Source organism: Oncorhynchus tshawytscha, linkage group LG12 (genome assembly GCF_018296145.1).
Source record: "Oncorhynchus tshawytscha isolate Ot180627B linkage group LG12, Otsh_v2.0, whole genome shotgun sequence".
Taxonomy (NCBI): domain Eukaryota; kingdom Metazoa; phylum Chordata; class Actinopteri; order Salmoniformes; family Salmonidae; genus Oncorhynchus; species Oncorhynchus tshawytscha.
In genome coordinates this window covers 49,552,998-49,579,494 of record NC_056440.1, presented here as the reverse complement: position 1 = coordinate 49,579,494, position 26,497 = coordinate 49,552,998, and the positions used below count along the sequence as shown (strand labels likewise).

Here is a 26,497-nt window from a genome sequence, read left to right as displayed (position 1 = left end):
ACATTTTGTTGTGTTACAGCCTGAATTCAAAATGGATTAAGTAGATTGTTTTGTCACTCATCTACACAAACTGAAATCATGTGTTTAGAAATGTTTGCACATTTATTGAACATTAATACAGAAATATCTAATTTACATAAGTATTCACACCTCTAAATCAATAAATGTTAGAATCACCTTTGGCAGTGGGTAAGTCTCTAAGAGCTTTGCACACCTGGATTGTACAATATCTGCACATTCTCTCAAACATTCTTCAATCTCTGTCAAGTTGGTTGTTGATCATTGCTAGACAGCCGTTTTCAAGTCTTGCTGTAGATTTTCAAGCCAATTTTTAATCCTCTATGATTTTTCCTCTGTTTAGCTCTATTCCGTTTTACCCCATTTTTCTCCCCAATGTTGATATTTTCTCATCGCTTCAACTCCCTAACGGGCTCGGAATGTGAAGGTCGAGTCATGCGTCTTTTGAAACATGACCCGTCAAACCGCGCTTCTTAACACCCACCTGCTTAACTCAGAAGCCAGCGGCACCAATGTGTCGTAGGAAACACTGTTCACCTGACGATCGAGGTCAGCCTGTAGGCGCACGGCCCACCACAAGGAGTCGCTGGAGGGCGATGATTGTGCGCCGCCCTATGGGACTCCTGATCACGGCCATTTGTGATACAGCCCGGAATCGATGTCTGGTCTGTAGTGACGCATATAGCACTGCGATGCAGTGCCTTTGACCATTGTGCACTTCGGGAGGCCTATTCCGATGACAAGTATACCCATAACATGATGCAGCCACCACCATGCTTGAAAATATGAAGTGGTACTCAGTGATGTGTTGTGTTGGATTTACCCCAAACATAACGCGTTTTATTCAGGACATAAAGTTAATTTCTTTGCCAAATGTTTTACTTTTGTGCCTTATTGCAAATAGGATGCATGTCTGTACAGGCTTCATTCTTTTCGCCCTGTTATTTAGGTTAGTATTGTGGAGTAACTGTCACGCCATCGCCGATCCACTTTTCATTTTCCATTTCTTTTGTCTTTGTTTTCTACACACCTGGTTTCAATTCCCCCATGACATGTTCATTATTTAACCCTCTGGTTTCCCCCGTGTTTGTGTGCATGTTTGTTTTATTGTTCATGCTGTTACTGACGGCTGGTATTTTGTTGCCGGGTTTTGTTATTACGCCCGTTTATGTCGTGGTACCGGTATTTTTCCCGCACCATAGTATTGTGTTTATACTGGTGTTATCTTGTATTAAATACCTTGTCCACGCATCTCAGCTCTCCTGCACCTGACACCTTTCACCTCTCCTGCACCTGACACCTTTCACCAACTACAATGTTGTTGATCTATTACAACCATTAAGCTCTGTAACTGTTTTAAAGTCACCATAGATCCCCACAGTGGAGGTGTGATAATACCCATAAAACCTAGCGGTCAAACAGGGATATGGTTCCAAATGTTTTTCCAACATACATTTTTTAGAAACACTTAAAATAAGAGCTGTGTTTCGTGTAGGTTTACCATAGCGTGATGTTTTGATAAACATGTAAACCGACACCATTCTCAAAGGGATAATCCATCCTCCCTGGTCTTTGTGGTTGAATTTGTGTTTGAATTTCACTGCTTACCTGAGGGACCTTAGAGATAATTGCATGAGTGGGAGATGAGGTAGTCATTCAAAAGTAATGTTCAACACTATTATCAAATCAAATTTTATTTGTCACATACACATGGTTAGCAGATGTTAATGTGAGTGCAGCGAAATGCTAGTGCTTCTAGTTCCAACAATGCAGTAATAACCAACGAGTAATCTAACCTATCAATTTCACAACAACTACCTTAAATGCAAATGAGAACATAATCTCAGTCAATTTACCTGGTAAAATAACGAATAAATAAAATACACACAAGTGTAAAGGAATGAAGAATATGTACATAAAAATATATGAAGGAGTGATGGTACAGAACGGCATAGGCAAGATGCAGCATATGGTATCGAGTACAGTATATATATTTGACATGAGTAATGTAGGATATGAGTTTGGAGGGTACCATGGTGTTAAATGCTGAGCTGTAGTCGATGAACAGCATTCTCACATAGGTATTCCTCTTGTCCAGATGTGTTAGGGCAGTGTGCAGTGTGGTTGCGATTGCGTCGTCTGTGGACCTATTGGGGTGGTAAGCAAATTGGAGTGGGTCTAGGGTGTCAGGTAGGGTGGAGGTGATATGGTCCTTGACTAGTCTCTCAAATCACTTCATGGTGACGGGAGTGAGTGCTACGGGGTGGTAGTCGTTTAGCTCAGTTACCTTAGCTTTCTTGGGAACAGGAACAATGGTGGCCCTCTTGAAGCATGTGGGGGACAGCAGACTGGGATAAAGATTGATTGAATATGTCCGTAAACACACCAGTAGGCTGGTCTGCGCATGCTCTGAGGACGCGGCTGGGGATGCTGTCTGGGCCTGCAGCCTTGCGAGGGTTAGCACGTTTAAATGTTATACTCACGTCGGCTGCAGTGAAGGAGAGTTCGCAGGTTTTGGTAGCGTGCCGTGTCAGTGGCACTGTATTGTCCTCAAAGCGGGCAAAGAAGTGTTTGTACTGTTTGTATCCGGTCATGTTTCCGGTCACCTTGACAAGAATGACAAGAAGTTAAATGTTGAGACCGAGTCTGCGTGTCTCACATGGGTAGGCAGACCATTCCATAAAAATGGAGCTCGATATGAGAAAGCCCTGCCTCCAGCTGTTTGCTTAGAAATTTTATGGACAATTAGGAGGCCTGCGTCTTGTGACCGTAGCGTACGTATAGGTATGTACGGCAGGACCAAATTGGCAGGACCAAATCGGAAAGATAGGTAGGAGCAAGACTACGTAATGCTTTGTAGGTTAGCAGTAAAACCTTGAAATCAGCCCTTGCCTTAACAGGGCTACGATAAAATCGATGTCCGTGTCCTGGTTTAGTACATTCGGGAGCAGCTTAGTAATGTCATTAAAACCCACATGGACTACGATAAATTCGATGTCCATGTCCTGGTTTAGTACATTCGGGAGCAGCTTAGTAATGTCATTAAAACCCACATGGACTACGATAAAATCGATGTCCATGTCCTGGTTTAGTACATTCGGGAGCAGCTTAGTAATGTAATTTACTCAAACTCCAGGATAGGACATTGTTTTTTCACCAGGAACAGTAACATTTATTACCATGGAGCTTCCCAAAATCACGCCTGGCGACTAGGCTGCTCATGTGGCTGCTGATTTTTTTCCAATAAAGAGACAATATTTTGCGAATACAGTATATTTTGCGAACACCGCATGTTTACATTATCAGCGAGATCTCAAGGATTCCCTCAACTGCCCTACTAATACTGTAATATTTACTTGCACGTCAAGGTGGTGATTCCCTGTCTTCTCAGTAATACCCCCCATCGTATTGGCAGGGCTGTGAGTGACACAGTCCAGTCAGTCCACTCTGTTTCCATAAACTCCACAGTGCGTTCCCTCAGGCTTGGAGCTCATGGGATATAGTGTACTGTGCTCTTGAAGATTTGTATGCACTTTGCTTTAAAGTGAAATGTGATTTTTTTTTTAAGGGGTTAGTAAAGTGGGTTCTTACTTTCCCTGAGAATGTCGAAGAGAGCTTTTTCTAATAATGGAATTTGTTGTGGAACCGGTCAAGCGAGTGTAAGCATACTACATCAGACACCATATAAATAAAGGAGACAAATAGATTTCACTTCGTGTTTTTTAATCCTGGTCCTGGGGACCGAAAGGGGCGCACATTTGAGTTTTTTTGCTTCGCACTACGCACCTGATTCCACTAACCAAAGGTTTGATGATGAGTTGATTAGTGGAATCAGGTTTGTAGTGCTAGGGTTTCTGAGCCCTTTCCTACTTACTGTTGACTTGCACGGGTGGCTTAGTCTGGCAAACGCTTGTCTTGTCCCCTCCTTGTGACCTTGAAAATGAACCATACTGACACTATCCACAGAAGCCACTTGTGAAAAGTGGATTTTGGCTCTGAGCTTTTTGATGTGTATTTGCTTTGCCCGGCAGCGTGTCCTGGAAGTTGGGGATTCATTGGTTTCAACAGGTATTTAATAAAATCAAATTTTTTTGGTCACATAATTAAAGAGCAGCAGTAAATTAACAGTAGCGAGGCTATATACAGGGGGTACTGGTACCAAACCTCTGGTACAGCATTTGAGTGAACTCGTAATGCAACTTTCCTTTATCTTCAATTGATTATATCGGGGACTATGTTGTTAGCAATGATTTAGGTGTGTTGATATGAGATTCTGTTTGACCATTACCAGGCCACTCTGTGTAGTTGAGTTACGTTCAGGTCCATGAGAGTTATGATCCTGTTTTGGTTCCATTTAATTCGTTTTACACTGTTGTTCCCGATTACATCTACATGACAGCTAAATGAGTAGTACTTTGCAGACGCCCTAAATAGGGGGCCATTTATCATCCTGACATAAACCTGGACATTTAGATAACTTGTTTGATTGAGAGATGTAAATCGTCTATCTATGTAGACTAACCTAATTTTGGTAGGTGTGAAAACAAGATGTTTGAAAATCTGATGAGGCAAAACTAGAACGGGCTCAGGGAACCAAATAATGTGGTGACTGTAAATTACTGGATGTCATCCCAGGCATCAACAGCACGGTACTCTTTTGTTAAACCACAGGCAGTTTTTGAAAATAAGCTATTTTCCTTGTGTACTTTTACTACAAGCCTTTGATTAAATATTGAATGTATATTTTGATGGAATGCAACCTGGTGCTTGTGTCGTAAAAAAAAAAGGACAGCTCCTAAATCTTGGAAGATCTTTTTATTTTTTGCTTTAGTCTTGAGTTATTTGAGCAGTCAGCACTTTATAGGTTAAAAAAAAGTGTACTTGACAGTCTGTATTTTATGGATTTACCTTCCCTGGCCCTGTTTCCTTTCTGCTTGGCAGTGCAGGGAACAGATGTGTATTCCCGTTGTGCAGTAAGCATGTCAGCCTATGGACAACCTTTTCATTTGGCAAATCAAGGGGCTTGGGCTTTTCTTTTCAAGGACAGCCATTAAAAATAAAAATGAATGTATTGTTCATTTTGCATCTGTGTGCCTGTATATACATAAACTACATATAGACTGTCAGCATACAGTGTGTAAGTGCAAGGTTCTCCAAAACATTTGATTGATCCCAATGGATTGGGTTTGAAGTAGATGGGACAGAGGGAAACCATTACCGTAAATTTAACTAATGGGTTGAATAAGTTTGTGCTGTTCTGTTGCCAGGTGGAACATGTCGTGGGATTGGAAGTGTGAACAGGATCGGAGTGTTTTCGTCTTTCACTCCCCACTCACTCACTCTGTCATACACACACACACAAATGTGTGCACACACACACATTTGTACGCAAACATACACTCACAAATGTGCGCACACACAAATGCACTCATGCACAAATGTCAAGAAAAAAAAGACTCTCATCAGGAGAAGATGCTCTGGAATCTTGACACGCTCTCTCCAGCCTTCACGGCTCCTATTCTCTCCGGTAATTCATACCAGACAAGGGCTGCATCCCAAATTACATTTGGATTTGAGTAATTTAGCAGATGCTCTTATCCAGAGCAACTTACAGTTAATACATTCATCTTAAGATAGCTAGTTTAGACTATCACATCACACATTTCCTCCAGTCATAGTAAGTACATTTTTCTCAATAAAGAAGTTATCAGCAAAGTAGCTTCTGTCCCTCTCCTCGCCCCTACCTAGGCTCGAATCAGGGACCCTCTGCACACATTGACAACAACCACCCTCGAAGCATCGTTACCCATCGCTTCACAAAAGCCGCGACCCTTGCAGAGCAAGGGGAACAACTACTTCAAGGTCTCAGAGCGAGTGACGTCACCGATTGAAATGCTATTAGCGCGCACCCTGCTAACTAGCTAGCCATTTCACATTGGTTACACTAGTAGGAAAAGACCAGTGCAAGTTAAAACATTTTATGGGGCAGAATAAGACTGAGATGTCTTATTTAAAATACTCTTTGACGAGGTAGGTTTTCAGATGTTTTCACCCCCCAATGGTGCACCAAAGACCAGGGGTGGCAGAACGGAGTTCCCAAATGGCACCCTAATCTTTTGTATAATATTGACGGTCCCAAATGGCACCCTATTCCCAGGACATCTCACTGAGCTGGTAAGGTCAGAGAACGCATGTGTCAGCCTGGCCCATATTAAAGACGACAGCGTGCTCGTGCCATTTCCTCCATGTTTAAGGAAACCATTGTTATTGCCCTTATTGTCTTGAAGTATGTGTTGTAAGGGGAGCCTCATATCATCTTTATCTTCATGTGATGTCCCTCACAGTGCAAGGAAGACCAGGGATATTCTTCAAAATATGTTTTGTCCTTTTCGTGGAAACTTAATTGAGTTTTTCTGTGATATATTGACAGATGGAAGTTCCCTTTCTCTAAGACAGAATGACCTTTACCATTTGTGTTGAAATTGGAGTATCTATTTTGTCCCATTCCTTACCTCCAAATGCCATCTAGGCCAGACCTTGAACTTTAAACCTGACTGTTATCTCTACATCAAACCAGACTGATGAGATATTTTGTTACACATTTGTGAGGATAGACATTTCTTCTCATGGCTCAGACACACTGCGGCGATGAATTGATAAAACCAGCTGGTAGCCATCAGCTTGCAGTGTGTTATAGCAACCACCTGCTGGATGTCAACAAATGTGAAAATTAACTGAAAGTGACAGACAATCCTGGTCAAAGGCACTCAGCCCGTAGCTCTGGGGTGTTTCTTCTCTTACTTGCTATGTATGGTACCCACCACCCGGCTAACTCAGGTGTGCGTTTTCAGTTTTTTTTTAAAGTTGCCCATTAACCATTTCTTCCCAAAGAGGATGTCTATACATGTTCTTTAACCTAAGCATCACAGATATCCTGGTGAGCATTCTGAAGAAGGAGAAGAGGAGATCTAAGGACGCTGCTGCTCAACTGGCCAACATCTCCAATGGCCGTTCCTTGGACCCCCAGAGTCCTTTGAGGTTATACACAGCGTCACTGGCAGGAGAAACAGAGGCAGTAGAGAATGACCATGGAGTGCCACCCACTCTTTATGGGGAAAGAGGTATGCTGATTCACTGTCACCATCGGGTCAGGATGCAAATCCAGAAGTATGATAATTCATTTAAAAAAATATGATTTTAATACTTATCTATACCATAACCTTACATGATATTTTTTTATTTTATTTTTTTATAAATGTTCACTTCCCAGTATAGCCAATTTGTACTTTGCAAGTTGGCCATGTAGTGGGAATGCTTACTCGCATTCTAGCAGAGACTCATGCTTACATGGTGTTTTTAACATGCTTTTATCACACGCACATTTGTGCAGAGAAACAAAACAGTTGTACGATTTTAGTTGTGTATTCCTTTTAAGTTTTATTAGTCATATTTACAGGATAGGCATGCTATACATCGAAAGGCTTTACTTGCAGGTTCCTTCTCGACAATGCAACAAAAATAAGAAAAGATAAGAATACGAACGTGATGTAAATGACGGTAGAATAGAATAAACATTTTAGCATAAGTAAAATATAGGAAGGCACAATTTATAGTCCAATATTTCCATGTGTATAAATTGAGCAGTATAATAGCAGTCTGGTAGCAGCAGTTGTGATGTGTGTGTGTGTAGCACTGAGTGTACAAAACATTAAGAACATAACGTAAACATGACATGGACTGACCAGGTGAATCCAGGTGAAAGCTATGATCTCTTATTGATGTAACTTGTTAAATCAACTTCAATCAGTGTAGATGAAGGGAAGGAGACGGGTTAAAACATTAGTTTTAAGCCTTGAGACAATTGAAACATGGATTGTGTATGTGTGCCATTCAGAGGGTGAATGGGCAAGACAAAATATTTAAGTTCCTTTGAAAGAGGTATGGTAGTAGGTGCCAGGCACACCGGTTTGTATCAAGAACATCAACGCTGCTGGGTTTTTCACACACAACAGTTTCATGTGTGTATCAAGAAGGACATTCAGGCCAATTTGACAGAACTGTAGGAAGCATTGGAGTTAACATGGTCCAGCATCCCTATGGAATGTTTTCGACACATTGTAGAGTCCATCACCCTGACAAATTGAGGTTATTTTGAGGGCAAACGGTGAAGGTGTTCCTAATGTTTGGTACACTCAGTGTGTGTGTGTGTCTGTGTGTGTGTGTGTCTGTGTGTCTGTGTGTGTGATACCGTCTGCCCGATGGTAAGGGAGTGAACAACTCGTGGCTGGAGTGTGTGTGATGCTGTTTTTGTTTTGTTTTGTTGATGTTGAGTTAGAAGCTGACTCATCATTGTTGGTTATCAGGCCTACAACTGTGGTGTTGTCAACAAACTTGATGATGGAGTTGGTGTCGTGCAAAAATCGCACAGTCATGGGTGAACAGGGAGTACTGCAGAGAACTGAGGTCTCACAATTGGGGGCCCCTGTGTGGAGTCAGTGTGAAAGAGGTGTTGTTGACATTCCTCCTGTGGTCTGCCCGTCAGGAAGTCCAGGATCCAGTTGCAGAGGCTGGTGTCGGGCTTGGAGGGAACAATAGTATTGAATCCTGAACCTGTAGTCAATGAACAGCGTTCTCACATAGGTGTTCCTCTTGTCCAGATGTGTTACGCCCGTGTGAATAGAAATGGAAATGGCATCTTCTCTGGCTGGCATGTTGCCCTTGATGTGGGCCATGACCAGCCTCTCAAAGCACTTCATGATGACCAAGGTGAGTGCAACAGGCGATAGTCATTTGGGCATGTCTCCTTCTTTTTCTTGGGCACTGGGATGATGTTGGTCTCCTTAAAGCAGACTGCAGCCTGGGACAGGGACAAGTTGAAGATGTCAGAGAAGACGCCCGCCAGATGGTCAGCACACACTCTGAGGACGCAGCCAGGGACGCCATCTGGGCCAGCTTGCTTTGTGACTATTCACTCTTTTCAGAGTTTTCCTCACGTCAGCCTTGGAGACCGATAGCACATAGTCATCCAGAGCAGTGATAGTCTTCCTGGATGGCTCAGTATAGTTTGCCTCAAAGCTAACATAGAATGTGTTAAGGTCATCTGTTAGGGAGGCTTCAGTGGGCACCGCACAGCTGGATTTGCCTTTGCAGTCTGTAATAGTCTGTAGTCCTTGCCGAGTCTGAGTTGTCGATCATCAATTCAAGTTTGAGTCTGTATTGTCTTTTTGCATCCCTAATGGATTTGCGGAGCTCGTACCTGCTTGACTAGTACTCCATGTGCGCCACCGACATTGAATGCTGCAGTTCTGGCTTTCAGCAGTACACACAATACCCTATATATACAATATTCAATCAATTGAATTTACCACATGTGGACTCAAATCAAGTTGTAGAAACATCTCAAGGATGATAAATGGATGACCCAAGCTCAATTTTGAGTCTCATAGCAAAGGGTCTGAATACTTATGTAAATAAGGTATATGTTTTTTATATTTTTCTATACATTTGCTAAAAATTTAAAAAACCTGTTTTCACTTTGTCATTATGGGGTATTGTGTTAAAATTGTATTTATTATTTATTTAATCATTTTTAGAATACAGCTGTAACGTAACAGAATGTGGAAAATTTCAAGGGGTGCTGAAAACTTTCCGAATTCATTGAATATTCTGCAATATTGATGGATGAGGCCTGAGAGGATGAATGTTTGAACATGTATTCCATTCAGTTTTCTCAAAACAATCCTGCAGCATTAAGTCTGCCTTCTCTGTCCAGCACCTCACTATTCTCTGTGTCGGTGGCTCCCTCTTGAGCTGCTGCTTGTAGGCAGGGAGTAGGAACAGAGAAACATGATCTGATTGGCCGAAGTGGGTGCGGGGGATGGCTTAGTACGCATTACGGATGTTTGTGTATACATGTTCAAGCACGCTGGATCATCTGGTGGATCAGGATACATGTTGGTGATATGTGTTTTAGACAGGCTTGGTTAATGTCACACAGCATTCCCTGATGTCCCTCTGCGATTGAGGCTTTGCTCTGAGTTCACAAAGTTCAATTTCCAGAGATTGGACATTAGCCATCAGAATACAAGGAAGAGGAGGCCGAGTTTACCCGTCTTTTCAGTCTAGCTTGGAGTCCTCCTTTCCTTCTTCTTCTTCGTTGCCGGCGTTGCCTTATGTCATCTCATCCAGGAGCAACAGTTTAGCCCACTGTGCTGGGAACAAAGGAGGTCTCACAATTGGGGGCCCCTGTGTGGAGTCAGTGTGAAAGAGGTGTTGTTGACATTCCTCCTGTGGTCTGCCCGTCAGGAAGTCCAGGATCCAGTTGCAGAGGCTGGTGTCGGGCTTGGAGGGAACAATAGTATTGAATCCTGAACCTGTAGTCAATGAACAGCGTTCTCACATAGGTGTTCCTCTTGTCCAGATGTGTTACGCCCGTGTGAATAGAAATGGAAATGGCATCTTCTCTGGATGTGTTGGAGCGGTATGTAAATTGGAGTGGTTCCAGTTTGGCTGGCATGTTGCCCTTGATGTGGGCCATGACCAGCCTCTCAAAGCACTTCATGATGACCAAGGTGAGTGCAACAGGCGATAGTCATTTGGGCATGTCTCCTTCTTTTTCTTGGGCACTGGGATGATGTTGGTCTCCTTAAAGCAGACTGCAGCCTGGGACAGGGACAAGTTGAAGATGTCAGAGAAGACGCCCGCCAGATGGTCAGCACACACTCTGAGGACGCAGCCAGGGACGCCATCTGGGCCAGCTTGCTTTGTGACTATTCACTCTTTTCAGAGTTTTCCTCACGTCAGCCTTGGAGACCGATAGCACATAGTCATCCAGAGCAGTGATAGTCTTCCTGGATGGCTCAGTATAGTTTGCCTCAAAGCTAACATAGAATGTGTTAAGGTCATCTGTTAGGGAGGCTTCAGTGGGCACCGCACAGCTGGATTTGCCTTTGCAGTCTGTAATAGTCTGTAGTCCTTGCCGAGTCTGAGTTGTCGATCATCAATTCAAGTTTGAGTCTGTATTGTCTTTTGCATCCCTAATGGATTTGCGGAGCTCGTACCTGCTTGACTAGTACTCCATGTGCGCCACCGACATTGAATGCTGCAGTTCTGGCTTTCAGCAGTACACACAATACCCTATAATGATAAAGCAAAAACAGGTTTTTAGACATTTCTTTACATGTATAACAAAAAGAAAACTGAAATATCACATTTACATAAGCATTCAGACCCTTTACTCAGTGCTTGTAGCACCTTGACGCTACAAGCTTGGCACACCTGTATTTGGGGAGTTTCTCCCATTCTTCTCTGCAGACCCTCCAAAGCTCTGTCAGGTTGGAGGGGGAGTGTTGCTGCACAGCCATTTTCAGGTCTCTCCAGAGATGTTAGATGGGGCTTAAGTCCGGGCTCTGGCTGGGCCAGTTAAGTGACATTCAGAGACTTGTCCCAAAGCCACTCTTGCATTGTCTAGGTTGTGTGCTTAGGGTCGTTGTCCTGTTGGAAGGTGAACCTTCGCCCCAGTCTAAGGTCATGAGTGCTCTGGAGTAGGTTTTCATCAAGGATCTCTCTGTACTTTGCTCCGTTCATCTTTCCTCGATCCTGACTAATATACCAGTCTCTGTTGCTGAAAAACATCCCAACAGCATGCTTCACCGTAGGGATGGTGCCAGGTTTCCTCCAGACGTGACGCTTGGATTTCATGGCAAAGAGTTCAGTCTTGATTTCGTCAGACCATAAAATCTTGTTTCTCATGGTCTGAGAGTCCTTTAGCTGCTTTTTGGCAAACTCCAAGTGGGCCTTTTACTGAGGAGTGGCTTCCGCCTGGCCACTTTACCATAAAGGCCTGATTGGTGGAGTGCTGCTGAGATGGATGTCCTTCTTGAAGGTTCTCTCATCTCCACAAAGGAACTCTGAAACTCAGTCATAGTGACCATTGGGTTCTTGGTCACCTCCCTGACCAAGGCCCTTCTCCCCCGATTGCCCAGTTTGGCCGGGCGGCCAGCTCTTGTAAGGGTCTTGGTGGTTCCAAACTTCTTCCATTTAAGAATGATTGCGGCCAATGTGTTCTTGGGGACCTTCAATGTTACAACATTTTTGGCAGCCTTCCCCAGATCTGTGCTTTCGACACAATCCTGTCTCAGAGCTCTACGGACGATTCCTTTGACCTCATGGCTTGGTTTTTGCTCCGACATGCACAGTCAACTGTGGGACATAATATAAAGACAGGTGTGTGTCTTTCCAAATCATATCCAATCAATTGAATTTACCACATGTGGACTCAAATCAAGTTGTAGAAACATCTCAAGGATGATAAATGGATGACCCAAGCTCAATTTTGAGTCTCATAGCAAAGGGTCTGAATACTTATGTAAATAAGGTATATGTTTTTTATATTTTTCTATACATTTGCTAAAAATTTAAAAAACCTGTTTTCACTTTGTCATTATGGGGTATTGTGTTAAAATTGTATTTATTATTTATTTAATCATTTTTAGAATACAGCTGTAACGTAACAGAATGTGGAAAATTTCAAGGGGTGCTGAAAACTTTCCGAATTCATTGAATATTCTGCAATATTGATGGATGAGGCCTGAGAGGATGAATGTTTGAACATGTATTCCATTCAGTTTTCTCAAAACAATCCTGCAGCATTAAGTCTGCCTTCTCTGTCCAGCACCTCACTATTCTCTGTGTCGGTGGCTCCCTCTTGAGCTGCTGCTTGTAGGCAGGGAGTAGGAACAGAGAAACATGATCTGATTGGCCGAAGTGGGTGCGGGGGATGGCTTAGTACGCATTACGGATGTTTGTGTATACATGTTCAAGCACGCTGGATCATCTGGTGGATCAGGATACATGTTGGTGATATGTGTTTTAGACAGGCTTGGTTAATGTCACACAGCATTCCCTGATGTCCCTCTGCGATTGAGGCTTTGCTCTGAGTTCACAAAGTTCAATTTCCAGAGATTGGACATTAGCCATCAGAATACAAGGAAGAGGAGGCCGAGTTTACCCGTCTTTTCAGTCTAGCTTGGAGTCCTCCTTTCCTTCTTCTTCTTCGTTGCCGGCGTTGCCTTATGTCATCTCATCCAGGAGCAACAGTTTAGCCCACTGTGCTGGGAACAAAGGAGGTCTCACAATTGGGGGCCCCTGTGTGGAGTCAGTGTGAAAGAGGTGTTGTTGACATTCCTCCTGTGGTCTGCCCGTCAGGAAGTCCAGGATCCAGTTGCAGAGGCTGGTGTCGGGCTTGGAGGGAACAATAGTATTGAATCCTGAACCTGTAGTCAATGAACAGCGTTCTCACATAGGTGTTCCTCTTGTCCAGATGTGTTACGCCCGTGTGAATAGAAATGGAAATGGCATCTTCTCTGGATGTGTTGGAGCGGTATGTAAATTGGAGTGGTTCCAGTTTGGCTGGCATGTTGCCCTTGATGTGGGCCATGACCAGCCTCTCAAAGCACTTCATGATGACCAAGGTGAGTGCAACAGGCGATAGTCATTTGGGCATGTCTCCTTCTTTTTCTTGGGCACTGGGATGATGTTGGTCTCCTTAAAGCAGACTGCAGCCTGGGACAGGGACAAGTTGAAGATGTCAGAGAAGACGCCCGCCAGATGGTCAGCACACACTCTGAGGACGCAGCCAGGGACGCCATCTGGGCCAGCTTGCTTTGTGACTATTCACTCTTTTCAGAGTTTTCCTCACGTCAGCCTTGGAGACCGATAGCACATAGTCATCCAGAGCAGTGATAGTCTTCCTGGATGGCTCAGTATAGTTTGCCTCAAAGCTAACATAGAATGTGTTAAGGTCATCTGTTAGGGAGGCTTCAGTGGGCACCGCACAGCTGGATTTGCCTTTGCAGTCTGTAATAGTCTGTAGTCCTTGCCGAGTCTGAGTTGTCGATCATCAATTCAAGTTTGAGTCTGTATTGTCTTTTTGCATCCCTAATGGATTTGCGGAGCTCGTACCTGCTTGACTAGTACTCCATGTGCGCCACCGACATTGAATGCTGCAGTTCTGGCTTTCAGCAGTACACACAATACCCTATAATGATAAAGCAAAAACAGGTTTTTAGACATTTCTTTACATGTATAACAAAAAGAAAACTGAAATATCACATTTACATAAGCATTCAGACCCTTTACTCAGTGCTTGTAGCACCTTTGACGCTACAAGCTTGGCACACCTGTATTTGGGGAGTTTCTCCCATTCTTCTCTGCAGACCCTCCAAAGCTCTGTCAGGTTGGAGGGGGAGTGTTGCTGCACAGCCATTTTCAGGTCTCTCCAGAGATGTTAGATGGGGCTTAAGTCCGGGCTCTGGCTGGGCCAGTTAAGTGACATTCAGAGACTTGTCCCAAAGCCACTCTTGCATTGTCTAGGTTGTGTGCTTAGGGTCGTTGTCCTGTTGGAAGGTGAACCTTCGCCCCAGTCTAAGGTCATGAGTGCTCTGGAGTAGGTTTTCATCAAGGATCTCTCTGTACTTTGCTCCGTTCATCTTTCCCTCGATCCTGACTAATATACCAGTCTCTGTTGCTGAAAAACATCCCAACAGCATGCTTCACCGTAGGGATGGTGCCAGGTTTCCTCCAGACGTGACGCTTGGATTTCATGGCAAAGAGTTCAGTCTTGATTTCGTCAGACCATAAAATCTTGTTTCTCATGGTCTGAGAGTCCTTTAGCTGCTTTTTGGCAAACTCCAAGTGGGCCTTTTACTGAGGAGTGGCTTCCGCCTGGCCACTTTACCATAAAGGCCTGATTGGTGGAGTGCTGCTGAGATGGATGTCCTTCTTGAAGGTTCTCTCATCTCCACAAAGGAACTCTGAAACTCAGTCATAGTGACCATTGGGTTCTTGGTCACCTCCCTGACCAAGGCCCTTCTCCCCCGATTGCCCAGTTTGGCCGGGCGGCCAGCTCTTGTAAGGGTCTTGGTGGTTCCAAACTTCTTCCATTTAAGAATGATTGCGGCCAATGTGTTCTTGGGGACCTTCAATGTTACAACATTTTTGGCAGCCTTCCCCAGATCTGTGCTTTCGACACAATCCTGTCTCAGAGCTCTACGGACGATTCCTTTGACCTCATGGCTTGGTTTTTGCTCCGACATGCACAGTCAACTGTGGGACATAATATAAAGACAGGTGTGTGTCTTTCCAAATCATATCCAATCAATTGAATTTACCACATGTGGACTCAAATCAAGTTGTAGAAACATCTCAAGGATGATAAATGGATGACCCAAGCTCAATTTTGAGTCTCATAGCAAAGGGTCTGAATACTTATGTAAATAAGGTATATGTTTTTTATATTTTTCTATACATTTGCTAAAAATTTTAAAAACCTGTTTTCACTTTGTCATTATGGGGTATTGTGTTAAAATTGTATTTATTATTTATTTAATCATTTTTAGAATACAGCTGTAACGTAACAGAATGTGGAAAATTTCAAGGGGTGCTGAAAACTTTCCGAATTCATTGAATATTCTGCAATATTGATGGATGAGGCCTGAGAGGATGAATGTTTGAACATGTATTCCATTCAGTTTTCTCAAAACAATCCTGCAGCATTAAGTCTGCCTTCTCTGTCCAGCACCTCACTATTCTCTGTGTCGGTGGCTCCCTCTTGAGCTGCTGCTTGTAGGCAGGGAGTAGGAACAGAGAAACATGATCTGATTGGCCGAAGTGGGTGCGGGGGATGGCTTAGTACGCATTACGGATGTTTGTGTATACATGTTCAAGCACGCTGGATCATCTGGTGGATCAGGATACATGTTGGTGATATGTGTTTTAGACAGGCTTGGTTAATGTCACACAGCATTCCCTGATGTCCCTCTGCGATTGAGGCTTTGCTCTGAGTTCACAAAGTTCAATTTCCAGAGATTGGACATTAGCCATCAGAATACAAGGAAGAGGAGGCCGAGTTTACCCGTCTTTTCAGTCTAGCTTGGAGTCCTCCTTTCCTTCTTCTTCTTCGTTGCCGGCGTTGCCTTATGTCATCTCATCCAGGAGCAACAGTTTAGCCCACTGTGCTGGGAACAAAGGAGTAAATAAAGTATTCCAGATCTGGTAAGCTGGGAGATAAGTATGTAGCCTCCAATTCATGATCCAGAAGTGTTTGTCAGTTGTAGGAAATAATTGTACAAACATTCTGGGCAGCAAAGTAATAATTAATGCAAAAATTGCCATAAAAGAGCTAACATGCTGACCACACCGCCCGTGTCGCGTGCGCGAGCATTGCAAAATAAATGTACACATACATGTTATTCAATCATTGCATCCACACTGTTCGGGCACGTCAATGATCGTCTGCATAGCCAGTAGAACTTGGATCTATTTGTAGAACTTGGATCTATTTGATGTTGCTTTGACGAGCTGCAAATCCTGATGTTCACACTCCAATCCAGTTGGTGGTCGTAATGCACCTTAAAGTTGGTTGGCAACCGCCATATAAAGTCTAAAGAAGAAGAAGAAGCCTGAAGGAGGAGAGAAACAAACTCGGTTTACCCTTTTATCTGTGGATTAATTGTCGGAGTAGAGGACCTTGTGCATTTCAGGTAAAATAACACATTGTTTACATTCCAGGACAAATTAGCTAGCAACAGCAAGCTGTCTAGCTAAATTGCCATGCATGTTCAATGCTTTTGCGCCCGGTTTAGTCAGCATGTAAGTCAAGCAGGAAACAGTAAGACACACGCCCTCCTCATCAAATGTATTTATATAGCCCTTCGTACATCAGCTGATATCTCAAAGTGCTGTACAGAAACCCAGCCAAAACCCCAAACAGCAAGCAATGCAGGTGTAGAAGCACGGTGGCTAGGAAAAACTCCCTAGAAAGGCCAAAACCTAGGAAGAAACCTAGAGAGGAACCAGGCTATGTGGGGTGGCCAGTCCTCTTCTGGCTGTGCCGGGTGGAGATTATAACAGAACATGGCCAAGATGTTCAAATGTTCATAAATGACCAGCATGGTCGTATAATAATAAGGCAGAACAGTTGAAACTGGAGCAGCAGCACGGTCAGGTGGACTGGGGACAGCAAGGAGTCATCATGTCAGGTAGTCCTGGGGCATGGTCCTAGGGCTCAGGTCCTCCGAGAGAGAGAAAGAAAGAGAGAATTAGAGAGAGCATATGTGGGGTGGCCAGTCCTCTTCTGGCTGTGCCGGGTGGAGATTATAACAGAACATGGCCAAGATGTTCAAATGTTCATAAATGACCAGCATGGTCGAATAATAATAAGGCAGAACAGTTGAAACTGGAGCAGCAGCACGGCCAGGTGGACTGGGGACAGCAAGGAGTCATCATGTCAGGTAGTCCTGGGGCATGGTCCTAGGGCTCAGGTCCTCCGAGAGAGAGAGAGAGAGAGAGAGAGACAGAGAGAGAGAGAAAGCGAGAATTAGAGAACGCACACTTAGATTCACACAGGACACCGAATAGGACAGGAGAGGTACTCCAGATATAACAAACTGACCCTAGCCCCCCCGACACATTAACTACTGCAGCATAAATACTGGAGGCTGAGACAGGAGGGGTCAGGAGACACTGTGGCCCCATCCGAGGACACCCCCAGACAGGGCCAAACAGGAAGGATATAACCCCACCCACTTTGCCAAAGCACAGCCCCCACACCACTAGAGGGATACCTTCAACCACCAACTTACCATCCTGAGACAAGGCTGAGTATAGCCCACAAAGAACTCCGCCATGGCACAACCCAAGGGGGGGCGCCATCCCAGACAGGATGACCACATCAGTGAATCAACCCACTCAGGTGACGCACCCCTTCCAGGGACGGCAAGAGAGAGCCCCAGTAAGCCAGTGACTCAGCCCCTGTAATAGGGTTAGAGGCAGAGAATCCCAGTGGGAAGAGGGGAACCGGCGAGGCAGAGACAGCAAGGGCGGTTCGTTGCTCCAGAGCCTTTCCGTTCACCTTCCCACTCCTGGGCCAGACTACACTCAATCATATGACCCACTGAAGAGATAAGTCTTCAGTAAGGACTTAAAGGTTGAGACCGAGTTTGCGTCTCTGACATGGGTAGGCAGACCGTTCCATAAAAATGGAGCTCTATAGGAGAAAGCCCTGCCTCCAGCTGTTTGCTTAGAAATTCTAGGGACAATTAGGAGGCCTGCGTCTTGTGACCGTAGCGTACGTGTAGGTATGTATTGCAGGACCAAATCAGAGAGATAGGTAGGAGCAAGCCCATGTAATGCTTTGTAGGTTAGCAGTAAAACCTTGAAATCAGCCCTTGCTTTGACAGGAAGCCAGTGTAGAGAGGCTAGCACTGGAGTAATATGATCAAATTTTTTGGTTCTAGTCAGAATTCGAGCAGCCGTATTTAGTACTAACTCATCACCACCATCTTAATTTTATGGGAATGCTGCTGTATGTTATGAGGACTATCAAAGGCATTCCTCACCAAGTGGTACTAGTTAAAGCTCTGCATGACCCTATCACACTTTGATTTTTTGCTAGTGGTAGATAAAGTCTAGCTGAAGTTTGCAGTGGCTGTTTATAGCAAACCAAAATATGGATTACAGTTTATCCTGGTCCATAGACTACTTTCAGGGTGATACTGAACATTCCCTTTAATTTCTTTCCTATTTCTTAAAAATTGTGTCACTTGAGGGAGACTGGCTCAGTGGTAGTGCTTCAGTCCGACAAGCACACATTGCCAAGAACGGCATGGGATCGAATCCTGCCCCATACACCACTTTCCTCCTGTTATCCCCTCTATATCTGTAACCCACTATACTTTCCATCTAAGTAACTGAAAAAAATATGGAAGGATGGTGCTCCGTAAAAAAAACAAGAAGACTATTGTAAATCATAAAAGTTGCCCATTGAGCAACCTATTAGTGTTCACCTCAAGAGATTTTAGATGTTAAAGGTATACAGTCAGACTAAAGTTATTTGAGGGCTTTTCACACTTCTGAACTGAGCCGATCCAAACCAAGCTGTACTGAGCTGCCCTAGTTACGCATCCACCGTTGTTTTTGGAACTGTGCTGAAAAGATCAATGTGAAAAGAAAATATCAGAGCCAGCACAGTTTGGTTCAGGTCAGCACAGTAGTGCCAATTGCCCCTTACCATATCTCTGCAAGTATAAACGGGGCACATGCTGACCCATAACAGGGCTCAGCTGCATGATGTCGCTATATACAACTCACTGTCTAGCCTGCCAGCTAGCCTAGTGGCTAAGCCCACTGATTTCTGCATGATAAAGGAGGCTCTTGTGATCATAATGAACCATTGAAGCAAATATAACATCACAGTTCCATGGAGGTGAACTCTATTAAACGGGATGCTCTGTATATTAAACGGGACAGGAAATGAATAGGACATAAATGGGGTCACGCTGATTGTCAGTGTGCCTGTCGAGGTTGTCTTTGGAGAGACTTTAAATGCATAACAAATCCTTTTTTTCAGTATTTACTGTATGGCGAACAGTCAACCACTCAACGTCCCACCGCTACACTATATTTAAATAGTGTCATCAGACGGATCACATTTCATGCATGAGGAGTTTCCTCTTTGGAATTAGCATGCTTTGGAATTAGCATCTGGGTGTATCCCAGATTTCATCCTATTCCCTGTATAGTGCACTACTTTTATTTTATTTATTTTTATTTTTATTTCACCTTTATTTAACCAGGTAGGCTAGTTGAGAACAAGTTCTCATTTGCAACTGCGACCTGGCCAAGATAAAGCATAGCAGTGTGAACAGACAACACAGAGTTACACATTGAGTAAACAATTAACAAGTCAATAACACAGTAGAAAAAAAGGGAGTCTATATACATTGTGTGCAAAAGGCATGAGGAGGTAGACGAATAATTACAATTTTGCAGATTAACACTGGAGTGATAAATGATCAGATGGTCATGTACAGGTAGAGATATTGGTGTGCAAAAGAGCAGAAAAGTAAATAAATAAAAACAGTATGGGGATGAGGTAGGTAAAAATGGGTGGGCTATTTACCGATAGACTATGTATAGCTGCAGCGATCGGTTAGCTGCTCAGATAGCAGATGTTTGAAGTTGGTGAGGGAGATAAAAGTCTCCAACTTCAGCGATTTTTGCAATTCGTTCCAGTCACAGGCAGCAGAGAACTGGAACGAAAGGCGGCCAAATGAGGTGTTGGCTTTAGGGATGATCAGTGAGATACATCTGCTGGAGCGCGTGCTACGGGTGGGTGTTGCCATCGTGACCAGTGAACTGAGATAAGGTCAACAGAGATCAAAGGTAGTGCACTATATAGAGAATAGGGTGGCATTTGGAATGCACACCCATAATAGGTAGCCCAGACCCAGTAATAATTTTGCTTTCATTGGACTGCAGCACTGCCTATAGATGGGTTAACTAATACCGGGGGAATTCAAATGGGGTGGTTGCCAAAAGTCGAGCTATTGAGCTTCTCCTTAGGAGAGCTCCCTCCTCGCTGGTGGCAGGTTTGTTTGGCTTTGCCTGTTTAATTTATGTGTAGCGGTGACTTTAGCGTGATGATAAAACTGAGCCCCGATAATAACTGTGATCATAGCCCTGGGTGCGGGATGCGAGCCAGCAACTCATCAAACTGACTCAGAGCTCCTGTCTCCACAAACTGCAGCGCTGTCTCATTGGGCTCCTCATCACCATTTTTGAGTAATGATCCTTGGTAATAGGACCATTGAGGGTAATTGCAAACAGGGTTCTTGAAAGAAGAGCCTATTAAAAAACAAACGCATCTTGTCAGGGAGAGAGTCAATCACTCATTGAGGAGCGATCAGTGTTTATGAAGTGGTTGATAAGCAATGTCCGTGTGTCACGCTGAGCTCTCAGAACAGCATGCTCTCTAACTCGTATTACCTCGGATTTGACTGGTAGAGCTCAAGGCAGACCTCGTTGCCCCCGCTCCTCTGCCCTTTTGACCCCGTTATTGGCTTTCTCCATTGCTATGAGAAACGATGACCCCCGTTTATATTTAATTGACCTGTCACATAGACACTTGCCTGACTCTCAAACTGCATGTGCAACTGCTTCGAGAACCACATTCTCCCAAAAAGTTCAGCTGAACGGTCTTTTGGTGGGAGGGAGGAAGAGAGAGAGGAGTGGAGGTTGAAGAGTATATTTGATACAGCTGTCCACTTATGGTGGGGCTATCTGCTCAAGTATTTACATTTTTGTCCCTGTAGGAAGTTTTAGATGGAGGCCTCAGACTATAAAATCAACTGAAAAGGTTTGTATCCATCAGTGGATCTCCAAATGTAGCCTAGGGCTGTGGCGGTCACAAAATTTTGTCAGCTCTGATTGTCAATTATATGACTGTCGGTCTCACAGTGATTGACCGTAATTAAATAAATACATTTAGCAACTCCTGGCTTCCACATTTCCTGCAAGCCACTGATGCAGACTTTTGGAACTTCTACATTTTAAAAAGTCTAATAAATCCATGTATTATCACCTTCACCATCACTATACATCCAATATTTATTTTAGACCGGTCTAAAGAATTATGATATGAAGAAAATGTAGCCTGTTTCAGAAGAACAGAATAGCATACTCTGAATTGTCCTTATGTTAGGTCCTGATCTGCCTATGCCAAATGTGACCACCTGGATTCAGTCTTATGTAGCAATATTTGAAATTGTGTTTTTTACATTGTATAAAGGTAGAGTCTCAGAGCTACAAAATGGTACATCATACACTGCATTTGAGGATCAATGGGAGAGTAATTTGGCTTTGAAAGTTGATCAACTTGTAAACTCACTTTTGAAAAATGGCCTTTGAATGTTTTGGTTTCTCGTGAAAAGCTCCTCTTTGTCTCCACCCATTCAGCATCGTCCACACCCTCCCACATCTGTAGTCCTTATGCCTCCTTGCAGCATGACTAAGGCAAGTTCACGCAGATGAGCAGGGACCCTGGGCATCTTTCTTTTGGTGTTTTTCAGAGTCAGTAGAAAGGCCTCTTTAGTGTCCTAAGTTTTCATAACTGTGACCTTAATTGCCTACCGTCTGTAAGCTGTTAGTGTCTTAGTGTCCACAGGTGCATGTTCATTAATTGTTTATGGTCCATTGACCAAGCATGGTAAACAGTGTTTAAACCCTTTACAATGAAGATCTGTGAAGTTATTTGGATTATTACTAATTGTCTTTGAAAGACAGGGTCCTGAAAAAGGGACTTTTTTTTGCTGAGTTTATGTGAACAAACATACATTGCCTGTTTTGTTCTAGAATCATCATGGTCTGTTCCTCTGGTGCATTGATTTATATCTGTAGACAAGTCAACGTGTTTTGAAATGTATTCCAAAGGTGTTACAGGTTCTGAAAACAGAGGCACTACACTACAAAGCTATCTCACGTTCTAGCTGACATGTTTCAGAAACACCTTTAGTGGCCAGTTTGATAATACTTAATCACATCATGTACAGATGTATATTAAGTAACTTAGAAAATAAGTTAATGGTTTCCTAAGAACAAGTCTTATTTCCGCTCCCTTACTTTTTTAAATTTGAGAATTCACAGAACTGGTAAAACGATTTATGTGAAATTAATTCTGATCAATTCTAAATAAATGATGTAAAATTACCACAAAAATTCCATTGATAAAATAATAGAATGACAAACCAAACAAATATGTATAGCAGCCTAGAGGTAGGTAAATGGTGGTTTCTTCCCTGACTATCGGGGTCTGAATCAGATCACTGTGAGGTATAGCTACCCACTACCGCTCATAGCCACTGCGATAGAGTCAATGCATGGGGCGCGCTTCTTCACTAAACTAGATCTCAGGAGCACTTACAACCTGGTGCGTATCCGAGAGGGAGGCAAGTGGAAGAAGGCTTTCAGTACCACCTCTGGGCACTATGAGTACCTCGTCATGCCGTACGGTTTGATGAATGCGCCATCAGTCTTCCAAGCCTTTGTAGACAAGATTTTCAGGGACCTGCACGGGAAGGGTATAGTGGTGTATATTGATGACATTTTGATATACTGCGCTGCACGCGCAGAGCATGTGTCCCTGGTGCGCAGAGTTCTTGGTCACCTGTTGGAGCATGACCTGTACGTCAAGGCTGAGAAATGCCTGTTCTTCCAACAGTCTGTCTCCTTCCTAGGGTATCGCATTTCCACTTCAGGGGTGGAGATGGAGAGTGACCTCACTGTAGCCGTTCGTAAGTGGCAGACTCCCACCACGGTAAAGGGGGTGCAGCGGTTCTTAGGGTTTGCCAACCACTACCGGAGGTGTATCCGGGGTTTTGGTCAGGTGGCGGCTCCCATTACTTTACTGCTGAAGGGGGGCCGGTTGCGTTTGCGGTGGTCAGCTGAGGCAGACAGGGCTTTTAGTGTGCTGAGGGCTCTGTTTTCCTCGGCTCCCGTGTTGGCCCATCCGGGTCCCTCTTTGGCGTTCGTAGTGGAGGTGGACACGTCCGAGGCTGGGATAGGAGAGGTGCTCTCTCAGCGCTCGGGTATGCCACCTAAGCTCCGCCACTGTGCCTTCTTCTCGAAGCAGGTCAGCCCGGCGGAGCGAAACTATGATGTGGAGCTGTTGGCTGTCGTCAGAGCCTTGAAGGCATGCAGACATTGGCTTGAGGGGGCTAAACACCCTTTTCTCATCTGGACTGACCACCACAATCTATAGTACACCCGGGCGGCGAGGAGACTTAACCCACGCCAGGCAAGGTGAGCCATGGTTTTCACCCGTTTTGTGTTTACCCTTTCCTACAGACCAGGCTCTCAGAACGTTAGGGCAGACACATTGTTCCGGCTGTATGACACAGAGGAGCGGCCCATGGATCCCACTCCCATACTCCCGGCTTCTTGCCTGGTTGCACCGGTAGTGTGGGAGCTAGACACGCTCCCCTCCTTGGGCCCATATCTCACCCTCCTCTGGTCATCCTGGTATCGGTCGGACGGTGCGCTGTCTTAGTGGGAAGTACTAGGAGCCCAGTGCAAGGCTCCTAGACACCTGCTCAGAGGTAAGTTACAACCCTTACCCGTTCCACAACTGCCATGGTCGCATCTGTCGGTGGATTTCCTGACTGATCTTCCTCCTTCACAGGGTAACACCACGATTCTGGTCGTTGTGGAACGTTTTTCTAAGTCCTGTCGTCTCCTCCCGTTGCCCGGTCTCCCTACGGCCCTACAGACTGAGGAGGCTCTATTTACACACGTCTTCCGGCACTACGGGGTGCCTGAGGATATAGTGTCTGATCGGGGTCCCCAGTTCACGTCGAGGGTCTGGAGGGCGTTCATGGAACGTCTGGGGGTTCTCGGTCAGCCTTGGCTCAAGTTTTCACCCCGAGAGTAACGGGCAGGTGGAGAGAGTAAATCAAGATGTGGGTAGGTTTCTGAGGTCTTATTGCCAGGACCGGCCAGGGGAGTGGGCAGAGTTCGTGCCCTGGGCAGAGATGACCCAGAACTAACCTTTCTCCCTTCCAGTGTGTATTGGGGTATCAGCCGCTTCTGGCACCTTGGCATCAGAGTCAGACCGGGGCTCATGCAGTGGACGACTGGTTCCGGCTCGCGGAGGAAACATGGGAGGCCGCCCATGTCCACCTTCAGCGCGCCGTACTGTGGCAGAAAGTTGGCGCAGACTGTCACCGCAGTGAGGGTCTGGCTCTCGACCCGAATTCTGCCCTGTCGGTCGCTGGGTCCGTGGTTTGTGGGCTCATTTAAAGTCCTGAGGAGAGTGAACAAGGTATGTTTCAGGTTACAGCTTCCCCCCGATTACCACATCAACCCCTCATTCCATGTGTCTCTCCTCAGGCCGGTGGTGGCTGGCCCGCTCCAGGAGTCTGAGGTGCGGGATGTTCCTCCGGCGTACTCCGTTCATTCCATACTGGATTCGAGACGTTGGGCGAGGGGCTTTCAGTACCTCGTGGACTGGGAGGGGTATGGTCAGGAGGAGAGATGCTGGGTTCCAGTGGAGTACGTGTTGGATCCTTGTATGCTGTGATATTTCCACCGTCTCCATCCGGATCACCCTGCGCCTCGCCCCCCCTGGGTCGCCCCCGAGGTCGGTGCCGACGTGAGGCAGGGAGGGTGGGGTACCGTCACGACTTCCGCCGATGTCAGTCCCTCTCCTTGTCAGGTGGTGTTCGGCGGTCAACGTCACTGACCTTATAGCCCTCACTGATCCGTTTTTCATTTTCCATTGGTCTTGTCTTCCTTCACACCTGGTTCCAATCCCATCAATTACATGTTGTGTATTTAACCTTCTGTTTCCCCTCATGTCCTTGTCAGAGATCGTTTGATTGTATGTGATGTGCAAGTATTATGTTGTTGTGCGACGAGTTTTGTACTTTAGTTATTTTGTATATTTTTTTTTTTTAGTTTTGTCAGGACTTATTAAATGATTCCGTTTATTCCAAGTTCGTTCTCCTGCGCCTGACTTCCCTGCCACCAACACGCACCTTTTACAGATTATGTGAAGATTGATTGTTTTTTACAAGATAAGTTTAATGCTAGCTAGCAACTTACCCGCTCCTTGCAGCCACAAGGTCCTTTTGACACTGCACTTGCGTAACAGCTGGTCACCTTGCCACACAGTTTCCTCGTGGATTGCAATGTAATCGGCCATAATCGGTGTACAAAAATGCAGATTTACGATTGTTATGAAAACGTGAAATTGGCCCTAATTAATCGGCCATGTTGATTAATCGGTCGACCTCTAGTAGAGTGTCCAGATGGAAGTCACTCCTCAGTAAAAGGGCCATGACAGCCCGTTTGGAGTTTGCCAAAAGGCACCTAAAGACTCTCAAACCATGAGAAACAAGATTGGTCTGGTCTGGTCTGATGAAATCAAGACCGAACTCTTTGATCTGAATGCCAAGCGTCACATCTAAAGGAAACCTGGCACCATCCCTACGGTGAAACATGGTGGTGTCATCATCATGCTGTGGGGATGTTTTTCAGCGACAGGGACTGGGAGACTAGTCAGGATCGAGGGAAAGATGAACAGAGCAAAGGTACAGAGAGAGATCCTTGATGAAAACCTGCTCCAGAGCTCTCAGGATCTCAGACTGGGGCTAAGGTTCACCTTCCAACAGGACAACGACCCGAAGCACACAGCCAAGACAACGCAGGAGTGGCTTCTGGACAAGTCTCTGAATGTCCTTGAGTGGCCCAACCAGAGCCCCGGACTTGAACCCGATTGATCATCTCTGGAGAGACCTGAAAATAGTGGTGCAGCTACACTCTCCATCCAACCTGACAGAGTTTGAGAGGATCTACAGAGAAGAATGGGAGGAACTCCCCAAATACAGTTGTGTCAAGCTTGTAGCGTCATATCCAAGAAGACTCAAGGCTGTAATCGCTTCCGAAGGTGCTTCAACAAAGTACTAAGTAAAGAGTCTGAATACTTATGTAAATGCAATTTTTCTGCTGTTTTTCATAAATTTGCAAACATGTCTAAAAGACTGTTTTGCTTCATCATAATTGGGTTTTGTTTGTAGATTGATAAGGCTGTAACTGATCAAAATGTTGAAAAAGTCAAAGGGTCTGAATACTTTCCGAATGCACT

At 44.7% G+C, this 26,497-nt stretch overlaps 1 protein-coding gene across 2 annotated transcripts in view; it reads left to right on the top strand.

Moving 5' to 3' along the window:
- The window catches only part of kif6 (kinesin family member 6), a 204,758-nt gene that overhangs the window by 89,577 nt on the left and 88,684 nt on the right, over positions 1–26,497 (top strand). For both annotated transcript variants that reach the window (XR_006084703.1, XM_024439629.2), the window contains exon 13: positions 6,948–7,139. Coding sequence is in view for 1 of the 2 variants with exons in the window: in XM_024439629.2 (XP_024295397.1) it covers positions 6,948–7,139 (192 nt within the window). In the remaining variant the exon portion in view is untranslated. The remainder of the gene's footprint in view (positions 1–6,947; positions 7,140–26,497) is intronic.